This window comes from Globicephala melas, chromosome 14, assembly GCF_963455315.2.
Source record: "Globicephala melas chromosome 14, mGloMel1.2, whole genome shotgun sequence".
NCBI lineage: Eukaryota > Metazoa > Chordata > Mammalia > Artiodactyla > Delphinidae > Globicephala > Globicephala melas.
This window is the reverse complement of record NC_083327.1, coordinates 52,245,374-52,269,051: the sequence shown is the minus strand read 5'-3', so window position 1 is coordinate 52,269,051 and position 23,678 is coordinate 52,245,374. Positions and strand designations below refer to the sequence as shown.

Below are 23,678 nucleotides of genomic sequence, written 5' to 3'. Positions count from 1 at the left end.
AAGACACTGATGATAGAAATTAAAGATAATACAAACAGATGGAGCAATATACCATGCTCTTCATTTGGAAGAATCAACATTGCAAAAATGACTATACTACCCAAAGCAAACTACAGCTTCAGTGCACTGCCTATCAAACTACCAATGGCATTTTTCACAGAACTAGAACAACAAATTTCACCATTTGTATGGAAACACAAAAGACCCTGAGTAGGCAAAGCAACCTTGAGAAAGAAAAATGGAGCTGGAGGAATCAGGCTCCCTGACTTCAGACTATACTACAAAGCTACAGTAATCAAGACTGTATGGTACTGGCACAAAAACAGAAATATAGATCAATGGGACAGGACAGAAAGCCCAGAGATAAACCCATGCACATATGGTCACCTCATCTTTGATAAAGGAGGCAAGAATGTACAATGGAGAATAGACAGCCTGTTTAATAAGCAGTGCTGGGAAAACTGGACAGCTACATGTAAAAAAATGAAATTAGAACACTCCCTAACACCATACACAAAAATAAACTCAAAATGGATTAAAGACGTAAATTAAGTCCAGACACTATAAAACTCTTAAAAGAAAACATAAGAAGAACACTCTTTGACATAAATCACAGCAAGATCCTTTTTGACCCACCCCCTAGAGAAATGGAAATACAAACAAAAATAAACAAATGGGACCTAATGAAACTTAAGAGCTTTTGCACAGCAAAGGAAACCATAAACAAGATGAAAAGACACCTCTCAGAATGGGAGAAGATATTTGCAAACGAAGCAACTGCCAAAGGATTAATCTCCAAAATATACAAGCAGCCCATGCAGCTCCATATCAAAAAAAAAACAACCCAATCCAAAAATGGGCAGAAGACCTAAATAGACATTTCTCCAAAGAAGATATACAGATTGCCAACAAACACTTGAAAGGATGTTCAACATCACTAATCATTAGAGAAATGCCAATCCAAACTACAATGAGGTATCACCTCACACCATCAGAATGGCCATCAACAAAAAATCTACAAACAATAAATGCTGGGGAGGGTGTGGAGAAAAGGGAACCCTCTTGCACTGTTGGTGGGAATGTAATTTGATACAGCCACTATGGAGAACATTATGGAGGTTCCTTAAAAAACTAAAAACAGAACTACCATATGACCCAGCAATCCCTGTACTGGGCATATACCCTGAGAAAACCATAATTCAAAAATAGTTATGTACCACAATGTTCATTACAGCACTATTTACAATAGCCAGGACATGGAAGCAACCTCCGTGTCCATCGACAGATGAACGGATAAAGAAGATGTGGCATATATATACAATGGAATATTCCTCAGCCATAAAGAGAAACAAAATTGAGTTATTTGTAGTGAGGTGGATGGACCTAGAGACTGTCATACAGAGTGAAGTAAGTCAGAAAGAGAAAAACAAATACCTTATGCTAACACACATATATGGACTATAAAGAAAAAAATGCTTCTGATGAACCTAGGGGCAGGACAGGAATAAAGACGCAGACGCAGAGAATGCACTTGAGGACATGGGGAGGGGGAAGGGTAAGTTGGGACGAAGTGAGAGAGTAGCACTGACATATATACACTACCAAATGTAAAATAGATAGCTAGTGGGAAGCAGCTTCATTGCACAGGGAGATCAGCTCGGTGGTTTGTGACCATCTAGAGGGGTGGGATAGGGAGGGCGAGAGGTAGATGCAAGAGGGAGGGGATATGTGTATGTGTATAGTTGATTCACTTTGTTATACAGCAGTAACTAACACAACAATGTAAAGCAATTATACTCTAATAAAGATGTTAAAAAACAAATTATCACAATAAAAGAAAAGTGCTAGTTTACTTACAAAATAAACCTATATTACCTGTCACCAGGGATGCCATAAGAGGACAATGATTACAGAATACTAGAGCTAGAAGAAATCTTGGCAATTATAGTATTCATATTCCTGAGTGTTTAAAATGAACTTAAAAAATAAAAAATATTAACCAAATTTTAAAAAGTAGATTAATGTAACATACATGTTTTCACAACACCCATTATTAACAAATGCTAACATTTTATCATTCTGCTTCCTATTTTTTATACAAAAAGATAGAACATTACAGATAAAAAGTACTTACCATTCTTCTCTCCTGCTGCAGAATTATGCACTCTTATAAATCTGGCTTATGTTTATTTTTTAATACTACACTAAAAACATATCTTTGAACAACATATCATGACTTTATATGTTTTTTAAAATTTCATTGCATTGAAACTGCTTGAATTCTGAAATTTGGTTGGTTTTTACTTAATATTGCATTTTCAGTATCTATATTTATGTTAATACATATAGAGAGATTTAGTTGATCAAGTTTAAGTGCAGTTGAATAGTGTACTTATGAATATACTAGAATTCACTCATCCATTTCCTAATGATAGAAATTTGCTTCCAATTTTTCAACTATTATAAATAATGTTGCAATACATACCTTGTACATACCTCTCACATATGTGCAAGAGTTTTTTGGGGAACAAGCAATGTCTAAACGTCCCTTTGCCCCATATCCTAACCAGCACTTGGTTTGCATCAGACTTTCTGATCTTGCCATTTTTAAGATCAAAATGTTATCTTGTTTTGTTGTTGCTAATTTGTGTTTTCCTCATTAGTATAAATTGTAATGCGTCTTAATAATGAGTATGAACTTTTTTGTATACATTTACTGGCCATTTATGTCATTAAACTTTGCATTTTCCAAGAGTAACTAGTCTTTTTCTTATTGATTTCTAAGAGTTCTTCTGTATAACAGATAATAATTCTTTATGACTTGTATATTTTATTTTATTTTATTTTATTTTATTTATTTATTTTTGCGGTACGCGGGCCTCTCACTGTTGTGGCCTCTCCCGTTGCGGAGCACAGGCTCTGGATGCGCAGGCTCAGCGGCCATGCCTCACAGGCCTAGCCGCTTCATGGCATGTGGGATATTCCCGGACCTAGGCACGAACCCGTGTCCACTGCATCGGCAGGCAGACTCTCAACCACTGCGCCACCAGGGAAGCCCTATGACTTGTATATTTTAGAAAATGATATTTGCAGGATGTGAATTGACTTTAACCCTAATTTATAGTATCATTTTCCTCCCTCAGAGATTTTTCACTTAGATTGAAACTTCTTACTTTTAATTTTAATGAATGTATTTTCCTCACCTATTGAAATTATTGTATGGTTTCTCTCCTTCAATCTATTAATGTGATAAATAATATGAAATAGATCTCTCAATGTTAAATAAAGCATTTTGCATTCCTGAGATAATTGATCATGATGTAATTGTGGTTTTTAAAAATGCATTTGCTGGATTTTATTTGCTAGCATTTAGTTAGGATTTTAAAAATTAATGTAAATGATGTAAATGGGACTACAATCTCCTTTTCCTTACTCTTATATTTGTATTCTCCCAGTCTGCCTTTATTTATCAAGCTCATATGAGCTTCATAATATAAACATTTTACAATGTGTAAAGGTTTCACATACATCATCCCATTAATTAACTTTTCTAATAGTCATAGGCTTATAATATAGCAAAGATTGAAACTCAAATATTCTAACTCTAGACTTCCTTTTTACTGGTCCAGTAAGAAGTACTACATTTGAAATAGGTCCACAAAGCACTGCAGGAGATTAATTAATTAATTAATCGGTCTACTAGGGGTGAAAGGTCACTATTATGTTCACCCCCACACACACAAAAGTGAGGGTTAGTATTTTTTACTGGTCATCTCTGTTCACATAAGTGTATGACTGAAAAGAAGGTAGCTTTGATACATAGATATCTACCTCGAATTAGATGACCTCTAAGGTTCTTTCCAGTAGTGAGAGGTTAGGACATAAATCCATTAAACCACCAGTCAGGCTCTAAATTTACACTTGTCCTGCTCATATTCCATCCACTACCTCAATCTTCTACTTATTGTGCCTTCCTCTGTACACTAAATAGACTGAATATTCCACATATTCATATCTAGCCCATATCTTGGTTATCATAAATACGAACACCAGAATTTGTCTTTAGCTCCCAAGATGTGAAAATCTTTCAAAGTTAGTAGCTCTAAAACCTTTTTTGGGTAATGGTCTAAAAACCAGTAAATGTTATTAACCTAATCACAAGAGAAAATGGATTTTGCATAGGATCTCAGGGCATTTATAACCCTTCTGAAGACAATCCATGAACTATTATGACTACCAAGTTAAGAACCCCTATTTGGAAAAAGGGATGCTGAAGTGATGTTGAACAGAAAATGCATAGAAAGCTTTTCTTTTCCTTTAAAACAAAGTACTCTCTAAAGTGGCCCTTCCACTCTGACAGTTATATCTGTTTCTTCCCTTTTCTCACCAGACAACAAACCTGCAAGCCAAGGAAGGATGAATGACTTCCCTTTACAGTTCTTCAATCTTATTCAAAGAAAACATTTGAGTAATACAAACCCATTTTCATTCTTCTCACCAGAAACTGAGTAAATAACTTTCACATACTATAAAGTCATCAACTTTTGACACTTTCTCTTTACAAATTTATCAATGGTATACCCAAGGTGACCTGGTAAACAAGTGTTTGCATACCATATAGAAATTTTTAAAGTCTTGAGAGAGTAGGTATGTAGGTAAAACAATTTTTTGTTTTCAGGTAGAATCTACCATAGCATCATATATAAATAGATTATTAATGATAAATAGTCTACAAGATGGCAATGGTTATAAATTATTATGTGAAATGTGTTTATACAAAACGCAATGCAGGAATATATATATTTTGGTGGTTGGGGATAGGGTTTTGACTATGGAATTTTTGAAATATCAACCACATTTTTTGCTATGGAAAATATCAAAGTATCTATAAAGTGAGATAAACATTGAAAAAATATCTTATATCACCTCATGAACTAGCTTTTATTTTTTAATAAAATCGATACTTCTGGGACCTCCCTGGTGGTGCAGTGGTTAAGAACCCACCTGCCAATGCAGGGGACACAGGTTCGATCTCTGGCCCATGAAGATCCCACATGCCGCAGAGCAACTAAGCTCGTGCACCACAACTACTCAAGCCCGCACACCTAGAACCTGTGCTCCACAACAAGAGAAGCCACCGCAGTGAGAAACCCGCGCACCGCAACAAAGAATAGCCCCCATTCTTCACAACTAGAGAAAGGCTGCCGCAGCAACGAAGACCCAATGCAACCAAAAATAAATAAATAAAAATTTTAAAAACACAAATTAATTGTTTAAAAAATAAATAAAATAGGTACTTCCAAGAAAATATGTTAAAGTGTTGGGATACAAAATTAAATCCCATTCACATTTATAGAGGAAAAATAATGAACTGACTTTGAAATGAGTTGTTCTTGACAAGAAGATTAATACAGAGGGGAAAAAAGAGCTAAATTCTTTGCAAACAATTTAAATGAAGTATTACAAACGTAATGGATGTTCTAAACATAAACTATAAAGTCCAACTTTTCTAGCTACTTAAATTTTTCTCAAATTGTTTTATAAACAAAGTACTCCTAGATGCTACCCAGTATCTGTGATTGCTCACACTACCTAATTTGAAAATATTTTAAATTTAGTAAACACTACTGGTCTTTAAATCACTTTTATCCAGCGGCGTTACATGGCAAGACAACTGAAAAACCTGTCATGATACAAATGCATAGGGTTTATATTCTTCTAAAATTTACACAACCCACACATGGAACAAATCTATTTTAAAGATAAATACTTGAGGTTTTCTCATAAATACTTTAAAAAATCGATATTTTATTACCTCCAACTGAAATATTACTGGTTCTATGATGAATAATAGAATGTAATTAGAGGAAACACTTCAGGACTCTGAAATAAACAAACGATGGTTCATAGGAGAGAGGGGAAACTCAGTTACTCAGCATAAAATCAACAAAGCAAATCTTTGTTTAAGTAATTACTTTATCAGTGTACCCTTACTAAAAACAAAGAAAAGGACAACCACAGTCAAAATAAAACAGCCACTGTACAGTTAAGCCATGACCCCAGGGCCTTTCCCATTAAAGGTAGAGGAAGTGGAACTGACACCCAAATAGAATACTGTTACAAAAACAAGAATTAGGAGTAAGAGAGTGTAATAAAGTAAGAATTAATTGAGGAAGCAAAGGACAATCATTCAAAACAATGCAAAACCATAAGGACAAGAAATGAATAGAGTTATGAAATAATCCTAACTTCCTCTCAGAACTTACTGGTGGACCAGTGAGACCTTCGCCATCTGTGAGAAGGGGAGGGTGGGAGTTCCTATTTGTTTTAAGTAATGACATAAGCAAACTGTTGAGCATAAAATGAGGAAAGACTAAGAACGGCAAATTGCAAAAAAGTAGGTAGCAGAAAATAGCTCAACTTCTTTGATAAATTGATTCTGACAATCAGTAAAATAACAACTATGGACACCTATTCAAAAGATGTTTTCATATTTTTCGGTCAGTGATTTTCTACATGGTGTCTCTGGAACCAAACAATTAAAACCAAACAAACAAACCCATTGCAGACAGACAAAATGCAAGAGGGAATCAAGCTGAACAGAGGTTGATCATACACTGCTTGAAAGATAAAGACGGCAGCTGGTCCAGAGTTATACAACGTGGACCTCTGAACATTAAAGGCTGCAAGAACTGGCAGGACATTCTGCTAGACCAAAGGTAAAGCACTCCCTGCACCTTTTAAAACCAAAAGCCCAATAAGTGATAGGACAGGAGACAGAACCATTTCCACACTAGCGCAGACCACTGTCATCTCTGCCCTGGACTGCTGCAGACGCCTCCTAACCCTTTTCCCTGCTTCTCTTCCTGCCACCTCACCCCTCAAACACAGTTTATTCTCCACACTGAAGCCAGGCTCTTTTCGGAGCATTAATTATCATTTGACAGCTCTACTAAATTTTCCAATGGCTTATTATTACAGTTGGAATAAAGTACCAATTCCACAGAGGGGCATCACAGCTGTACGTGATCTGACCCACATCTCCCTCAATAAGCCATCTCCGACCAGGCTCCCTCCGTTCCCTGTTCTTGAAACACAGCACACCCGTGGGTCTAGCTTTGCAGAGTGATGCTCTGTCCAGCTGCCTGTGGTGCTCTGCTCTGTACTGAGGCCTCTGTTCCACAGACTCCTGCTCACCATTCAGCTCTCACCTCTTTACCTGTATTTGCATACTGTCCTTCCCAGCCCCTCTCTCTAGCCATGGTGACTTGCACGCCCTCCCTCTCTATTTCCACAAATGTAATTTTTTTTTTTCTTTTTGCGGTACGCGGGCCTCTCACCGTTGTGGCTTCTCCGGTTGCGGAGCACAGGCTCCAGATGTGCAGGCTCAGTGGCCATGGCTCACGGGCTTAGCCGCTCCGCGGCATGTGGGATCTTCCCGGACCAGGGCACGAACCCGTGTCCCCTGCATCGGCAGACGGACTCTCAACCACTGCACCACCAGGGAAGCCCCACAAATGTAATTTTGAGTGTGTATGTGTGCTTGCTCACCCCACCTCACTTGGAGACACGCCCCACCCCTAACTCCCTTCTCCTACTCCCCCTGTACATCAACAACCACTTTTTAGATACTAGCCAAGTTCCAGCTTTTTCTACTCCGATAAACACAGCTTTCTCTTCCCAGAGCCACTTAAGTCAACAATCAGCATCACACAATGTAATTATAAACTTTCCCTAATATTTGCTGGACAGCTTACTTTTCACCTATTGAATTTCTAAACTCGCTGAGGATGGATCATAGACTACACTGTCTCTTATCATAGTGATCAGCATAGCTCTAAACAAATATTTTGTGCTCTGTAAATGTTTTTAAGAGAATAAGAATGCTCTAGTTCCCCCTCCCCTTTGATTCCCTTAAACCTACTGAGTACTAGAGAACAGATCTTCTACAGTGTGACTACAGTGAAAGAAAGGAAAGTCTTGTCCACTTGAAAAGATTTGTCTATATAAAGGTCTCTGCAACTCACTAATTATCTAGTAGGACTTTTTTGGTCGTGTGTTTTTCCAGAAGTGGTGATGAGATGATTAATAGTAATCCTTCCATCTTGTCTCAGCTACAGTCTTATGAGCAGAAGCATACACTTTATATGTGACTGTGCAGGGTTAAGGGTAGGGTTATGGTCCCAGATCAGTGTCCTTAACCAGCCTGTGATGAGACCTCCTGCTTTACCTTGACCTCATTAGCACCCTGAGCAAACCAACAAGGTTTTGTCCAATCCATCTAGACTATAACAAGCCAAAAGAATCCAAAAGTTGCAGTGATTTTTTTAACATCTGAATCTTATTGTATTAATGATACAAAACATCTTATCATCACTAATAGAATGAATAATAATTGTGAAAGCAATGTGTTAGAACCAGCTTTCTTATTTTTAAAAATCTTTGTTCAGCATTTAGTGACACTGAGTCTCTAAGGTCTATGTTCAATTTATTTTGATATATTGCTTGAAAAAGCACCACACATAGACACAAGAGAGGCAAAACAAAACAAAACAAAACAAAAAAACCCTGTTGCCTGGGCTTACTAAATCATTATACTTATTTTTACATCTCATCTACCAAGTATTCAAAGATTGTTGATGAAATTCATCTAGTAGATGTACATCTTCCCTAATGTCAATCAACTATTCTTGCAGCTGATCATAAAGTGCTATTTTTTAAACAAGTGGGTCAAAACTCTCTGAAGCAATTCATTTGCGTAATTTTCAAGCAAGATTGAAAATTCTATTTCCAAATTTTGTAAGTTTGTAGTGATTTTTAAAGAGAAAAGTATATCTGGACAAACAGTATTTTTCAGAAATCCTAAAACCTAAAAAAAAAAAAAAAAGGAAGCAAACTCTTGGGAAAAGAATTACTATTGTTTCAAATATTTTCTTTTCAAGCATTCCTCTAAACTCTCCCTTTATCCTAAGGGTGAAGCCCTCAGTGACTCACAAAGTGACATATTAAAAACTAACAACAGAAAAAAGGTAAGCTCAAGGGACATCTATTTTAGGTTGATTCAAACTAAACCTGAAATACATGAATTTACCTGAATGACTATACTCAGATTTTTACAAATCAAGATCAGCAAATAATCTTCTTGTAACACACAAATAAACTTGAGACGTTCACACACACACACACACACACACACACACACACACAGAGTTTTAACGTAAAGCACCAGCACACTGAACACACAGAGTATTTCTTTTACTTTTAGGAGCCTATTATTTTCAAAATGTTTCCTTCACAAACAAACAATCTTGAGGAGGAAAAATGGTAATATAAGAAAAAAAAACACTAAAGTTAATAGTAAGACTAGTTAAAAGCAGGATTAAATTAGAACTCTTGGGATTGCACCTATCATTTCCCACCAAGGGCATCTCTAGCAGAAGAATAAAAAACCCCCTACTCTCTACGGAACTAATGAAAGAAACTCACTTTCCCTACCGAGGTCATATGCTCATACAAACATGGTACACTAAGATCTAGCCATATCCAAGTCATTTCTGATTTGACCCAACAGCTCTACTTAGACTTAAACTAATAATAAACTAAACTGTAAACATTAGGAAAAATGGCATTATCAAAGGAAACAAAACACTAGTGAAACACTATGATCAATTGTTTTATTTTACCTGCTGTTTTAAATTGTTAAGCAACCAGAGGAAAAAGCTGCGGTGATCTAACTTGCCTCTTACATCTTGGAGATTCAGGAACACTGAATATGTCCAATAATCAAGTGAGGAAATAAGGCAAGAATCAACACCACAAAAAGGGAAGTAATTTGCTAGGTAGCCTATAATTAGCCTCTGAATCTTACAGTAGAGAATATCATTGAGGCAAACAGCTTAGAAAGATTTAAAACGGGATCAGTCATTCACATGAATGCATAAGCACAGAATTTAGTTACCTCAGCTGGGGGAAAAGAAAAAGACCCATCATAAAAGCAATACATCTCCTTTGTTTCAGGGTGCACATATCCTCAACAAGGAAGAGATTTCTGAGCACAACACATTTGGTTCTGGAAACGCAAGGCTTACCTATTTGAGAGGACGCTAATCAAATGATAAAATCAGCCAAATTGGAATATCATAAACAATAAAAAACCAACAGTGGGTCAATTTAACAAAGGTTAACTAGGGTGGTTAATTCTTAGGTATCATTAAATATAATATAATTTCTGTATAGAATATCCCTGGACTACAAAAACTATCTGTTACATCAACTCTCTTTATTCAGCAAGGTATTCAATCTTTTCAAATAATATTTTAACCTCTAATGAAGCTAAAGTTTTGATATAATGGAAATTACATTATGTAGAATAATTTTAAGTGGTGTTAATAATTAGAAGCTGACCCTGATCTCAAGATATTTCAGTTACAATGGAATTATCTAAAATATTTAATTTTAAAAGGGAACAACTTTTATGTAAGCTTTACTTAAAACTAAATGAAGCTTTATTGTTAAATTATTCAAGGATAAAGCATAAAAAAACCCCACAACACCAAAGTAGAAAATCAATATAGTGATATGAATAGGAAATATATAATTAAATGATTGAAAAGACATGAAATTTAAAAAAAAAAACAAATTAAAATTCAGGCTCAAAACCTTTACTACCTAAATTCACAACATTCCTGATTTTTGTCTGAAGTAGTGTGGTGGATTAAAAATATGGCCCCAAATTCTTTTACATGTTCACAAAAAAAGTTGAGGTCTAAGTCTCTTCCCCTTGAATCTAGGCAGCCTATGACTGCTTTGCCCAGGTGATGCTGAGTGACTTCCAAAGTTAAGACAGAAAAGATCACGCAGCTTCCACTTGGCTTACTTGAGACTCTTGCCCCAGAAGAAGCCAGCCTCCATGTAAGAAGCCCACTTCCCTGAGACTATCTTGCTGTCAAGGCCACATGTAGGCACTTCTGTACACAGCTGCAGCTGAGTATCCTGACAAAGGCCAGCCAGCATCAGCTGACAGCCAAGTGAGCAAGCTGACATCTGACTACAACTGCATGAGAAGCCCCAAGTGTGAACTGACCAGCTGAGCCCTTCCCAAATTCCTGACCCACATGCCATGATCAAAAAAAAAAAAAAAAAAAAGGTTGTCTTAAGTTCCCAGGTTCCGGAGGAATTTGTTAAGCAGAAGACATAGTAACCAGAATAGGTTTTATAATTAAAGAAGCATTTCAGTGATAGGTGGGATGCCAGGATAAAGACTCAGGCCATAGCATTCTGTTGCATTAAAAATTTAAATCTATTGTGAAATAAAATATCAAAAATTCAGCTTCAAAATCCTACCTTATTTTTCCTACCAACCTAAACTTACTATAATTTACTGTCAATCATTCACTCAGTCTTTTAACAAATACTTATTGAGCACCTATTCCATTCTGGGCTTCATGCTAAATGCTAGTTATAAAAGCAGCTCAAATAATAGTGGGGAAGGGGAGATAATTAATCAAACATCAAATAATCACACAAACATATAATTACAAAAGGGGATAAAGATACAATGGCTGCAGAGTAAAAAGGACTCTAAAAGCATAAACGGCAGGAATGATTCAGTCTGGAGACTCAAGGATGGCTGACATCTGAAAGAGGAAAATTAACAGAGAGAAGGCTACACGCCTGATACACGTCTGATATAGAGCTGGAGGGACAAAGAGACTGAAGAGAGCAGAGGCCAAACCTCATCATCAGTGTTATGAACTGGAATCTTTTTGTGCAATGGGAAGGTCTTGTAGGTGTTTAAGCCAAGATAATGAAATGTTGAGATTTTCATTTTAAATACCACCTTGGCTATCTATTCTCATACTCTGTATATTGACAACTAGCATCTGATTTATTAATTATTTATAGACTACGTAAGTCCACTACACAAATACTCATTTCATGTGTACAATATGCCAAGAGCTAAGAAATCAATCCAAAAAAATGAATAAGATTTCTGCATGCATCAAGCTTTACAGTCTAATGGGAGCATAGAGCAGGAAACAGGTGATTTAAATATAGTGAAATGAGAAGAATCTTATAGTGAGTCAAAGCGTTGTCACAGAATATAGAAAGGATGCTTAATCCAGATATAGGGGGTCAAGAAGAATTCTCAAAGGAAGAAATGTCTAAGCTAAGACTAGAAGAATGAATCAGTGTGAAAGAGGCAAACAGAGTTTGGGGGAGTATGGGAAAAAAAGTAGCCCCCCCCAAGACAGAACCTAATGTCACTAAACTAAAGGATCATAATTAAGAGAGTCATAGAGTGCTCAAGGAACAAAAAGAAGTTTAATATGGCTAAAGGCTTAGGGGGGCACTTGATGAGAAACAAAGTTAAGAGTGGTAAACAGGAGTTAGATCACTCAGGCACATGTAAATCATGTTTAGATTCTATTCTACAAGCAACAGCAGACTGAAAGGCAAAGAAGGGGAACGCTAAGACCAGTCGTGCATTTTATAAGACAATGCTGACTGTAGTGTGAAGGACAGACTGGAAATGGTCAAGATTGGAGCACTAGGACCAAGCAGGAAGCTGTGGCTGGAATCCAGGAGAGAAATGGTGGAGGCCTCAGCAAATGCCAGTAGAAATGAAGAAAAGTAGAGTTGAGAAAATATAAAAATAATTTCAGGAGGTAGAACTGAAAGAACTAGGTGATTAGTTAGATCTGGGGGGTGAGGGAGAGGAAGAATTCAGGGACGATGCCCAAGTTTCTGGCCTGGGTATAACTGATGGAAACACGGAAGCCCAAAGGAAGGGCAAAGCTTTAGGGGTGTGGGAAGGAAGAGGAGGAAAGGGAGATTTCATCCCGAGAGGTTTAAGGTGGCTGTGGGTAGTACATGCAGGTGGCAATGTCGAGGAGACAAACAGCTACCTGGTACTGCAGGTGAGAAGAGTCATCCAGGCTAGAGACAAAGATTTGGAAGTCAAGAGCATATAGGTGTTACCTAAAACCATGGGAGTGGACGACATGACCCCACTACTAGTACACAGTGTGAGGAGAGGAGAGAGAGGGTTTAATATAGGACCATGTAGACACCAACATTAACAGATGGTAACATAAGAAAAAGCTCAAACGGAAACAAAAGGAATGGCCAAGAGAATCAGGAAGAAAACGTCCCGTTTTCTGCCGTTAAAACTTAATAGTAAGTCAAGTCATAGCTCCTCTACACTCCTCTTGATTTTCGTACACGACGATGAGGCTGACTTTGGTAGAAATCTTCCTCTGGATCTAAATTTGGGCAAGAGACTTCCACTTCCTCAAAACATGTAATTAAGTTTCTTCTTGGACTGGAAGACTTGTGATTCTGTACAATACGGATATAAACTTAAAAGAAAAATGAAATAAATATATATTTAACCTATAAATAAGATAATAAATGCAAAGACTGTAAAAAGACCTTGGGTTTTAGAGCCAAATCCTGAATTGAAATCCCACCTTTGCCATTTCCTAGCTGTGTGATTTAGGGCGAGTTATTTAATCTCTCTAACCTTGAGTTTCCTCACATAACATTCTGCTACCTACAGTACAGAAATTGAGCTGTTCCTGTTTTCTTGAACCCATTCTAATCAGAAAGCCAACCCCACCAGTGCCAATGAAAACAGCACTGTTCACACTTACAAATAATCTCCTTGTTGGGAAATCCAGTGGTCAATTTTAATCTTTATCCTGCTGAAACTATCGGAAGCATTAGACAAAAATGATTACTCTTTCCTTTTTAAAACATCACCTTTGTTTGGTCTTTGGGTAACTACTCTGCCTTGGTTTTCTTCTTGCCTATCTGGCCCTCTCCCTTTCAGACTTTTTGCTGGTTCTTTCATACATCCCAGACTTTATATATCAGCAAACACTGGTAGGCCCAGACTCAGTCCTCAATCCTTCCCTATCAACTATCATGCCCCAGGTGACCTCATCTGGTCTCATGGCTTTAAATATCACCTATATGTCAAAAATATTCAAATTTACATCTTCTGTTAAGATCGCTCTGCTGAATGCCACACACCAACTGCCTATTCAACATCCTTTCATGAATGTCTAAATACCTTTTCAAACTTAGCATGAACTCCTGATTCTCCTTAAAACTAGTCCTCCTACAGTATTAGTATTCCTCACCTTATTAAATGACAAACCCATTCTTCTAATTGCCTGGGCTCAAAACCTGAGTCATCCTGGACTCTTTTTTCTCTCATCCCACACCCAATCATCAGCACATTCTGCCAGCTCTATTGTCACAATATATTCAAAATTCCACCAGTGCAAACCATATTCACCTCTATCACCCTAGTCTGAACTGTCACACCTCCCCTCTGCCTTACTGCCATCGTCTTCTAACTGGTCTTTTTACTTCCATTCTTGACTCCCATAGTATATTGTCCACAGAGAGCCAGAGTACTTTCTCATAAAGGTAAAGTCATATCTGATTAGCTTAAAATCATCTTACAGCTTCCGATCTCATTCAGAGGAAACGCAAATTCTCTATGGCCTTAAAGCCCTTTCCGATCAGCTTTTCCCACTCTTCCTGCTGGTTTCTTCTTATCGCTCACCATCTCATTCCCTATGCTTCAGCCGCATGGATCTTTTTGCCATTCCTGGAACCCCCCCAAGTATCCTCCTGTCTCTGGAACTTTATACTTGCTGTTCCCTTAGATATCCTCATGGTTTGCTCTCTCACGGCCGTCAGAAAGATCTCTGCTCAAAAGTCACCTTGTAAAATAAACCCTCCCTGACAACTCCTAAAAACACTATAAATATATAAAGAAAAACCTCCTCCCCAATATTTCTTATCACCCGTCCCTTGTTTTTCTTTCTCTATAGCCCTTATTATCTCCTAATATACTAAATAATTTACTTATTTTATTATCAACCTCTCCCCAGCCTAGTATATAAACTCCATGGAGTAAGGGGCTTTATCTGTTACTGTTCTCTGTATCCCCAACACCTCCAACAGCGTTTCATATGTAATAAGTATTTAATATGTAAGGGAATTAAAATTAAATAATGAAATGTGTAAAAATGCTTGGAATATAGATGTTCAATTAATGGTTGTTATTATTTGTGGAAACTCAAGTGTAATTACCCAAAATTGATAGGGCAAATAGTACTGATAACATTGAAAGAGAATATTATTCTAGGAATTTATTGTCCTGCAGACACTGAATTTTTGTTTTAAGACAGAACTTGATTTGGGAAGGTTCATTTCGTTTATCACATAAAACCCTTCTGACACTGAATTTAAACAAAAAAAACCAATTCTTTGAAAGTATCATAACTTTCAAGATTTGCCACATTGTCATGAATGATCCAAAACAAACAGCAAAATTATGTTTTCTTTTAAGCAAAGGTAATAAATATTTTGAAAGAAGCAAAGTATTAACTAATATTCTATTTATCACAATTACAAAGAACTCTGAGAAATATGTTTATTAAGAAAAAAGTAATGAGTGGATTTATTACTTTGAAATAAACATAATAGGAGGAATAGTAATATGCTTACTAAAAGGTTAACTGGTATTCCAGAATCGGCTTAAGAAAATCCTCCCAGAAAGGAAGCAGAAGAGGGGAGACCCACAGCTGTCTGAGAACTTAAAGAAAAGCTTACTTATGCTTGGAAGACAAAGCTTGGAAGAAACACTGCCAACTAGTCTCTAAGATGGCTCCTTGGGGGCATTTAATACATTTAAAGATTATCTCATGGTCCTCGCCACACAGGTACTCAATAAATGTTTGTTAAATGCGTAAATGGTATATTAACAAATGAAAAAGTTAATTATAGGAAATTATGACTCAAGTATCTGTCTACAACCCCATCACAAACTCTTAATGAAAAGCTGGGAGCTGAAGTCCTAACGTTCTCCTTTTGCCGTCTCTCATATGAGGAGTAAGGAAGAGCCTTCAAGTGTAAACGCTGAGCTCTATCTACTCTAGGAGAAAAAAGAAAAAATCACCACTGTAAAGGTTTCAGTTGACGCATGAGGTAAGTAGTACTAGTCATGTTATTTGAGATCTTGTAGGCAATGGAGCACAATGCAGGGTTTCTCCACGTGGCGTCGTCATCTCCAGATGCTGGAAGCGACGGGAAGGAAGACACCCAGGCAGTGCCTGGACCAGGTCCTGCTGGCCCAGAGATGAGCCCCTGATAGGGGATTGATTCCTCTGCAGAAATAAAGTGCTACTTAAAATCAAATTTTGAAAAGTAAGAGAAAAAAGAAATTATTAAAGAGAAATGAAGAAATTATTAAATGAGATATCATTAAAGAGTCAGAAGAGGAAAATAAGTAAGTGCATGAGTCAGGAAGGTATAAAAGCAAATGTTACCACAGCCCCCCAATACACATACACACACACACACACACACACACACACTCATTCTGTACACACAAAAAAAGCTTACATATGCCTGAATTCTCACTTTTCAAATTCCCAGAGTGATTTAACAGAGTTCAGTCTCTTTTATTCTTCACATTTTTAAGACTACCAAAATCACACCTGGCATGATAGGATCTGTAAATCACCTGTGTGAAGACGGCTGCATGCAAACTCCATATTGAACAGGACAGATTCTAAAACTACCCAGGTTGTTTTAAGGTTTAAAGGGAAAAAGTAGGTTACACTTTTACCCATAAAAGTCTGGATGACTCAGAGTTTAATAATAGGATACAGAAGCTTTCATCCCTAGGTCACTGATTCGAGGGTGACTATGGTAGACAGTCATTCTAGGACATTACCATCTAGCAGCTGTTTTGTTCACAAACTGCAGAAGAAATGTGTTGCTTGTCTCTATTAATACTCATTTGACAGGTGTATACATTCCAAGTCAGCATCTGCCAATCGCGAGCACTTTGAAGCAGAGTGATGAAAGCGGCAACAGCCCTTACCTTTAGAAAGCCCTTAGGATGCCCAATTCTCTTCTTTCTTTACGTAAAGGACTAAATATTAATATTTCGCATCATAACAGATTTTACTGTCTCAAAGCAAAATCATAAAAGAAAGATACCTGTGGAGGATTTTTTGAAATGAGCGCAATATCATTCTATGAAACAAGGAAAGCAACAATCTTTCCTCCTAGAAAACGTGGTAAAGGCCAAACCAGCTGAGGTCAGTACTCAGAATGGCCCTGCGACCTGCAGGAGACTGCAGACATCCCCGGGACTGTGCGCTCTAAGCCATGGTCATACGTGCACACACAGCTTACTAGGAAACGTACTTCTAAAATTTATGTACCAAAGATTTATGTACCCAGGCAACACAAACCAGTTAAACTCCCACTATCTCCGTCATGGTACTCTACAGCCTTTAAGTAACTCCCCTATGTAAGTGCCAAAGATTATAATGTATCAGTTCAGTCCTTCACCATGGCAACTGGAAACTGGATGATACCCATCGGCCAGTAAAGTCATTCCACTAAGAAGGATTCTCCAACAGCCCCAGTCACAGTGATAACTGAAGAAGAATTATGTTTTGAAAAACTAAAACTATTATTTTTAAAACACAGTATGGAGGTATTTGAGTCACCACCCTGCTATGTCTGCACTGAAATAATGAAGACACCTATCTATCAGCCTTTGCCACATATTCAGTCCACGGCACTAATGAAAATAAGATTTATGATCTAAAAACCTGCATTCCTGTCTTCCAACTTTGTACCTTCTTTGAAAGAACTCAGCATCTCCTTTTAGAAGAATATTAATTTAACCAGGCAATATTCCAACTCACATTTAGTATGCATTTTTAATGTCTGCATAAAATGCTTAACAGGGACTCTGCTTTGTTTTCTTAAATGATGTTAAATAATACACTATTTGGCACAGATCCAAAAGATGAAAAAGTCACTAATAACTTTTTATTTCAAATATATCATTTTACTTTAAAAGGTCTTAAAAGAGTCTTGCACGTTCAAGCTTGACAGATTTACTTCTGTCAAAACCAAAATGCCTTATAAAATGAGAAAGAGGGCACTCTCCATGCCCTTTGACCTGGTTCAGTAATGCAACAAAACAGTTGATTTGTTGTCAAACTAGGCCTGCAGTTTGATTTTGTTTTGCTTTAGAATTGGTGTGTCATTACAGATCATGGTCTGCAATCCCATTTCATTGATGAGGAAATTAAGACACAGAGAGGTTAAGTGATGTGGAAACACAGACTCTAAGTAGAAGGGACCTAATCATTAACACAGATCAGAATTATAACCACAGGCCTAGTTTTATCCAAGTGAAAGAAATGCCATTTTTGTATAAGCTGAAAGTTTGTTTAAAAACTCTTTAATTCTAAGTTTAATAACAAACTTAGCAAACCTATTATTTTTGTCTACTTTAAGTCTTTGTCTTTTGTCTTAAACATCGAGAATCTCAGAGTAGAATTCAGTGCTCAAGCAGATCACCTCCTTCTAGCCGTGGTTTCTGGGGGCAGTTTCATCCTCTCTTTGTCGCTCAGCTCTTCATAAACTCAATAACTAATTAGTTGAGCATCTGTATGTGTCAGACAACATTCTAGGTGCTAAAGCCACAGTAGGGAATAAATCACGTGAAAACTCCTGTCTTCATGGAAATCAACTGCATAAGTACAAGGCAGAATATTTTTATTACTAGGGAGAAAATAAATAGCTGGAAAGGAGATCTAGAGTGGGGGGTGAGGCTCAACTTTGGGTGACCACCAAACAGGTGGTCAGTGAAGGTCACACAGGTGACATCTGCATACAGACCTGAGAGGGAGAAGGGGAAGGAGTAAGCAAGGGAATGGGGGGTGGGGGGGGACTCCAGGGGGATAGTCCAGGCTCAAGGAACAACACACACAAAGCCCTGAAGTGGAAGCATGCCTGGCCTGCATGATTCATCTTTTTGTTGTTGTTTATTATTTCAAATAAAGTGTATTTTTTCTTTATTGAAATTCTGCCAAATACTTCAGAAGAAGGTCAGGAACATACATACAATCCTAAATACTGCCGACAACCTTCAGATACTACGTTACTTCAGAGGAGCTTTTCCCAGTTGTGCATGGCAATGATTCTTCACTCACCTTGCCACCCTCCACTCCCCACCCCTATTCCTTCTCTTTCTCCACTGGAAATCAAAACACTGACTTCCTAAAACTAACTTATGGTGGCAAAAAAAATTTTGCTTTGGGGAAAGGGCCCACCTTAAAGGAATCAAACTGCAGAGTACCCCAACCTATAATGACCACCTCCCTTGAACTTCTAAACCCACTGCATCTGTATCCAGCCCTTAAGAGGAAGTGCTACATGATATTGTTACTCCGCTTACATCTTATTATATGCTACCTTGCATTGTTCTTGTGTACACATCTTGTATACACAGCAGGGGACTTCCTTGGAGCAGGGCCCATACCTTGGGAATGTCTGAATCCCACCACAGGGCTTTGCACATGGATGGCACCGGTATCTGTTGGGCTGTTTGACAGTGATGTCATAGAAACTGACATGATGGGCAGCAGGCTTTCCTCCTTTTTCAAGCATCTGTCTGCCGATAACACATGAAAGAGACATCATAGTCTCTCACAGGCGTTTGGATAATCTCAGCCATCTTGGCCAAGTCACTGTTTGTGTAACATTCCATTCTGTCTAAATTCCCCTTTGCGTTTGCCGTTGGGCACGTTACACACTTTCAGTCTAGACACAAGCATGGATTAGCCACAATACACAGAGCAACTGCACCATGTGAAATCCTCTTCAGTCCGCTTCAGCCAATGTTATTCAACACTATTATGGGAAAGGATACCAACATGAAACTACCAGACACAGGGGCTATAAAACCCTGTCCATACAGTCTAGCCGGACAAACAGACACATATGGAACAACCTCAGTGCATGCAAGACATGCAGAAGTATTTTGAAAGTATACAAGCAGTGGCCTGGAGGGTGAGGTAAGGCTTCACGGAAAAGTTGGCACCTGAACAGCCAGAGTTTTGAAAGATGAATAGGCGTCGGACAATCAGACATGGGATCAAAGGGCATTCCGGATTGTGCAAAACACTGGCAGAAACATAACAGACTGAAAACTGCGGGAAGGACGCATTCACCACCAGGGAAGGAAAGCCGGTCTACTGCACTCTTAAACTTTCCAAGAAAAAAAACAAGTTTTCAAATAAGGAGCTGAGGAGGAAAGTTTCACCAGCACTTGTTTTGTTAAGCCTCTTAGCCTTGCTTTGCTTTGTTTCGCTCTTTCTGTTTTGTTCCCTCTCAGAGAAATAAAGCACTCTGCTGGCATAAAACTTCAGTGAGAAAAAGTACTTCAACTTAACTGAGAAAAAGGAAACTGAAAAGCGGACCAGGGCCAAGGAATAAATAAATTAGTAACACTTTTTCTGGATTATCTAAATGGAGCAAAATTTCAAATTCGGTATCATTCATTGCAACTCTTCTCTCCACCAACTCAATACATATTTATTTTCTGCCCACTATTTGTTAGTTTCTGGGATACCAGGCCTCTGAGGCACTCTCATTGCCCTCCTCTTTGAGCAAGCTCCTTGCCTGCAATCTAATAAAAGAAATAGCAGAAGGCAATTCACTTGTACCCTGTTCCTTCTATGGTTGCCAATCAAAGCTCGAAGCTCAAGCAGAGTTAAATTCCAGTCAAGTTAACCAGCGAAGACAAACACACTTAAACCAACAACCGAGATGTAAGAAACTGACAGAGGTCCTCCATAAGGGTGTTCATCACCTCTTCCTGTGAGCAGGGAGCTGGCGAGCTGGACTTCCTGGCCAGTGATTTGGAATGCTGAATGGGGGACAGGGGAGGGACAGGGGAGGGACAGAGGGGCTGAGGTTACCTGGGAGCTCAGGTAGACTTTGAGGCACTCCTCGCACACGGCCTTCTTGCAGCAGGGCAAGGGCTTGATGGGCTTGTCTTCCAGGCACACCCGGCACATCAGCACCATGAGGGGCGCATAGGGATCCCCGACCCCACCCAGGCCAGAGTAGGGTGGAGCTCCCAGCAGGCTGGGCACGGAGAACGGCTCGGGCGCCAGGTAGAACTCCAGCTCGATGCTGCCGCCGTCGGGGGACAGGGTGTCCGCTGGGAGCGACAGCCGGGGGCTGGGGAAGGAGGAGGGGGTGCTGGGAGGGTTGGTCACCGGCGGAGCCCGGGGTGGCGACGCGGGCAGCGAGAGCCGCTCCGCCGAGGGGACCTCGGGCAGGTCGTTCTCCACGCAGAACACGGAGCAGAAGACTTGTCTCTTGGCGGGGGGCGGGCGTCGCTGGCCCAGCACGTCCAGGACCAGTCCGTCTGGGGCCCCGACGCGGGTCCGGGGCTCCGGCTGCTCGCCGGGGGGCGCCTCCTGCTGTTCATCCCCTCTCTCGCTTCGGTCCCTCGCTTCCTCCTCCTCCTTTGCCAGCTGCTGTTGCAAAGCCTGGGGGTTGAGGGGCCCGGTGTAGGCCAGTCCTGCGGGCTGCGCCGGTGCCTGGTTCTTCTTCCAGCTCGGGGCCCCCCGGCTTCTCGCGGGCTCCGGGACGCTCGTGTCCGCGCAGCCCGAGTCGCTTCCGCAGCTGTCGCCGCTCGGCTCGGCGGAGGAGGCGCGCGGCCCGGGCGCCCCGGTGCTGTCCCCCGGCGGCCTCGGGGGCTCGGGGTGGCCCGTGGCGCCGCCAGGGGGTGTCCGCGCCTCCAGAGGCCCGCCGCTGCCGCTCACCGTGCTCTGCTCCTCGCCCATAGCCGCCCGCGGCCGAAGCCGCCGCCGCCCATCCAGCCGCCGGGACCCCCACCCGGCGCCGGCGGGCAGCGGGGGCAGCGGCTCGGCTCGACTCGCGGCTCCGCTTCTGCTTCCGGGTCCCTCCTCCGGGGCTGGGACGCCCCGAGCTCCCTCAGGGGAGCCCGTGCTCCCGGGCGGCGGCGCTCGGGGAGCCCGGCCCGGCCCGCTGCTCCTCCTCCTCCTCCTCGTCCTCCTGGTTCTCCCGCGCGGCCGGGCACCGCCTCGGGGGCGCCGAGGGCCGCTCGCTCTGGCCGCCGGCGCGCCCGCCCCACATGCAGGTCGGGGCGGCGCCGCGGCCCCCGGGAGCCCCTGGAGGGACAGAAGGGTCCGGAGGGAGGAGGCCGTCAGTCCCGCGCCATCGCCGGTCCCCGCTGGGGGCCGGGCGGCCGGAGGGCGGTGGTCAAAGGGTCGAGGGGCCTGTGGCGCCGCTGCGGCGCGCACCAGGAGGGGCAGCCGGAGCGCGAGCCAGCCGCCGCGGCCCCTGGGGGAGAGGCCGGAGCGCGCGACCTCCCGCTCCCGCTCCTCGCGCTTCACCTAGCGCCCTCCTCACCGCCCCTCACCCCACCCCTTTGGCACACACCTCCCCACACGTACACACGCGCGCGGGCACCGCGCACTCACTCACGCACACCCCGAGTGGGTGTGATCTCAGACCAGGATGCGCTCTCGCCCTCAGGGTTCACGCTCGGCCTCCACTAAACCCTCCAGAGCCGGCAGGCTGCCCTTCGGGCTACGCTTTGAGCAGAACTTCCCACAAAACTCCTCTTTACTGAAAGCTAGAACTAGAAAACCCTGGCTAGTGAGGATTTTGGTTTCGCTTGTTTCTCTTGCGTTCGTCCAATTTTAAATCCTCCAAAGAGGGAGTTCAGAGAATTAACGCTAGGAATTATTAGTTCAAAATGCTGTGTATACAACTCTCTGCTCTCTGCTTAATGAGGTAGGAAGGATGTTTGAAACCCACAAAAGTGCCAAAAAGCACGTTTAACCTACTCCTTTAACTAGAATCCTTATGAGAGCTGGTAAATAATGAATTTAAGATTTATCCCCCTTTCCTCCTTTTCGATGTCCTCATAGGAACTTTTTTTTTTGTTTTAACCCTTTGAATATTCCAAAATGGGTAGCATTAAGGTAGTAAGATGGTCTGGCCTAATTAATAAACCGGATCGTTGGAAATCATGAAAAGTTTCATTAGCACAACCATATTTATCCCTAAAACCGTTTCCAAGACAACAATTATAGTTGAGCCAGAGCTTAATTATGTGTTGATCTATCTTTATTTTCCAGGAAGTATTAGTCACCCAGACTGGTGCATGTTAGTTCCCTAAAGCCAATGAAAACATTTTTGGGAAGCCAACCTTTGTTTTTTTCATCGAGAGGGAATTCAATTTACACATTCATGTAATAGGAAGGAGCTGTGAAGTGTGTAGAAATTTTTATCTTGAAGTTGATATTGGGTTGTTCTAAAATATTTTCCAAATCAGATAACAAATGCTAGAAAGATGACTATGCAGTACGAAGAAAGGAGGGTAGCACCAAAGAACATGTCCATCATGTATGTCTGATGTTCAGCGGCACCACAAATGGATGAATCTAATCAATAAGTCTAAATGCCCACCTCATTGATCAGTCTGACCCAAGAATGAAGAATTCTTACTTGGAAGATTAAATGCTATTTAGAGATTTTTTTTTTTTTCACCTTGGCTAATTGATTTCCTAGTAACTGTTATTTTTTTTCCAAATGATCCTAGTGTTTATTGTTTTAAAGGCAGGGACAAGAAGCCTACATGTTTGTGTCTTTTTTTTTTTTTTTTTTTTTTGCTGTACGCGGGCCTCTCACCATTGTGGCTCCTCCCGTTGCGGAGCACAGGCTCTGGATGCACAGGCTCAGCGGCCATGGCTCACGGGCCCAGCCGCTCCATGGCACGTGGGATCTTCCCAGACCGGGGC

At 40.6% G+C, this 23,678-nt stretch overlaps 1 protein-coding gene across 1 annotated transcript in view; it reads right to left on the bottom strand.

Annotated features, from left to right (window-relative positions):
* RNF217 (ring finger protein 217) overlaps positions 1 to 22,010 on the bottom strand; it is a 128,026-nt gene extending 106,016 nt beyond the window's left edge. Inside the window, exon 1 of the mRNA XM_030853544.3 lies at positions 20,817 to 22,010. Coding sequence (XP_030709404.1) covers positions 20,817 to 21,692 — 876 coding nt within the window. The 5' untranslated portion in view covers positions 21,693 to 22,010. The remainder of the gene's footprint in view (positions 1 to 20,816) is intronic.
* Positions 22,011 to 23,678: the final 1,668 nt, after the last annotated feature.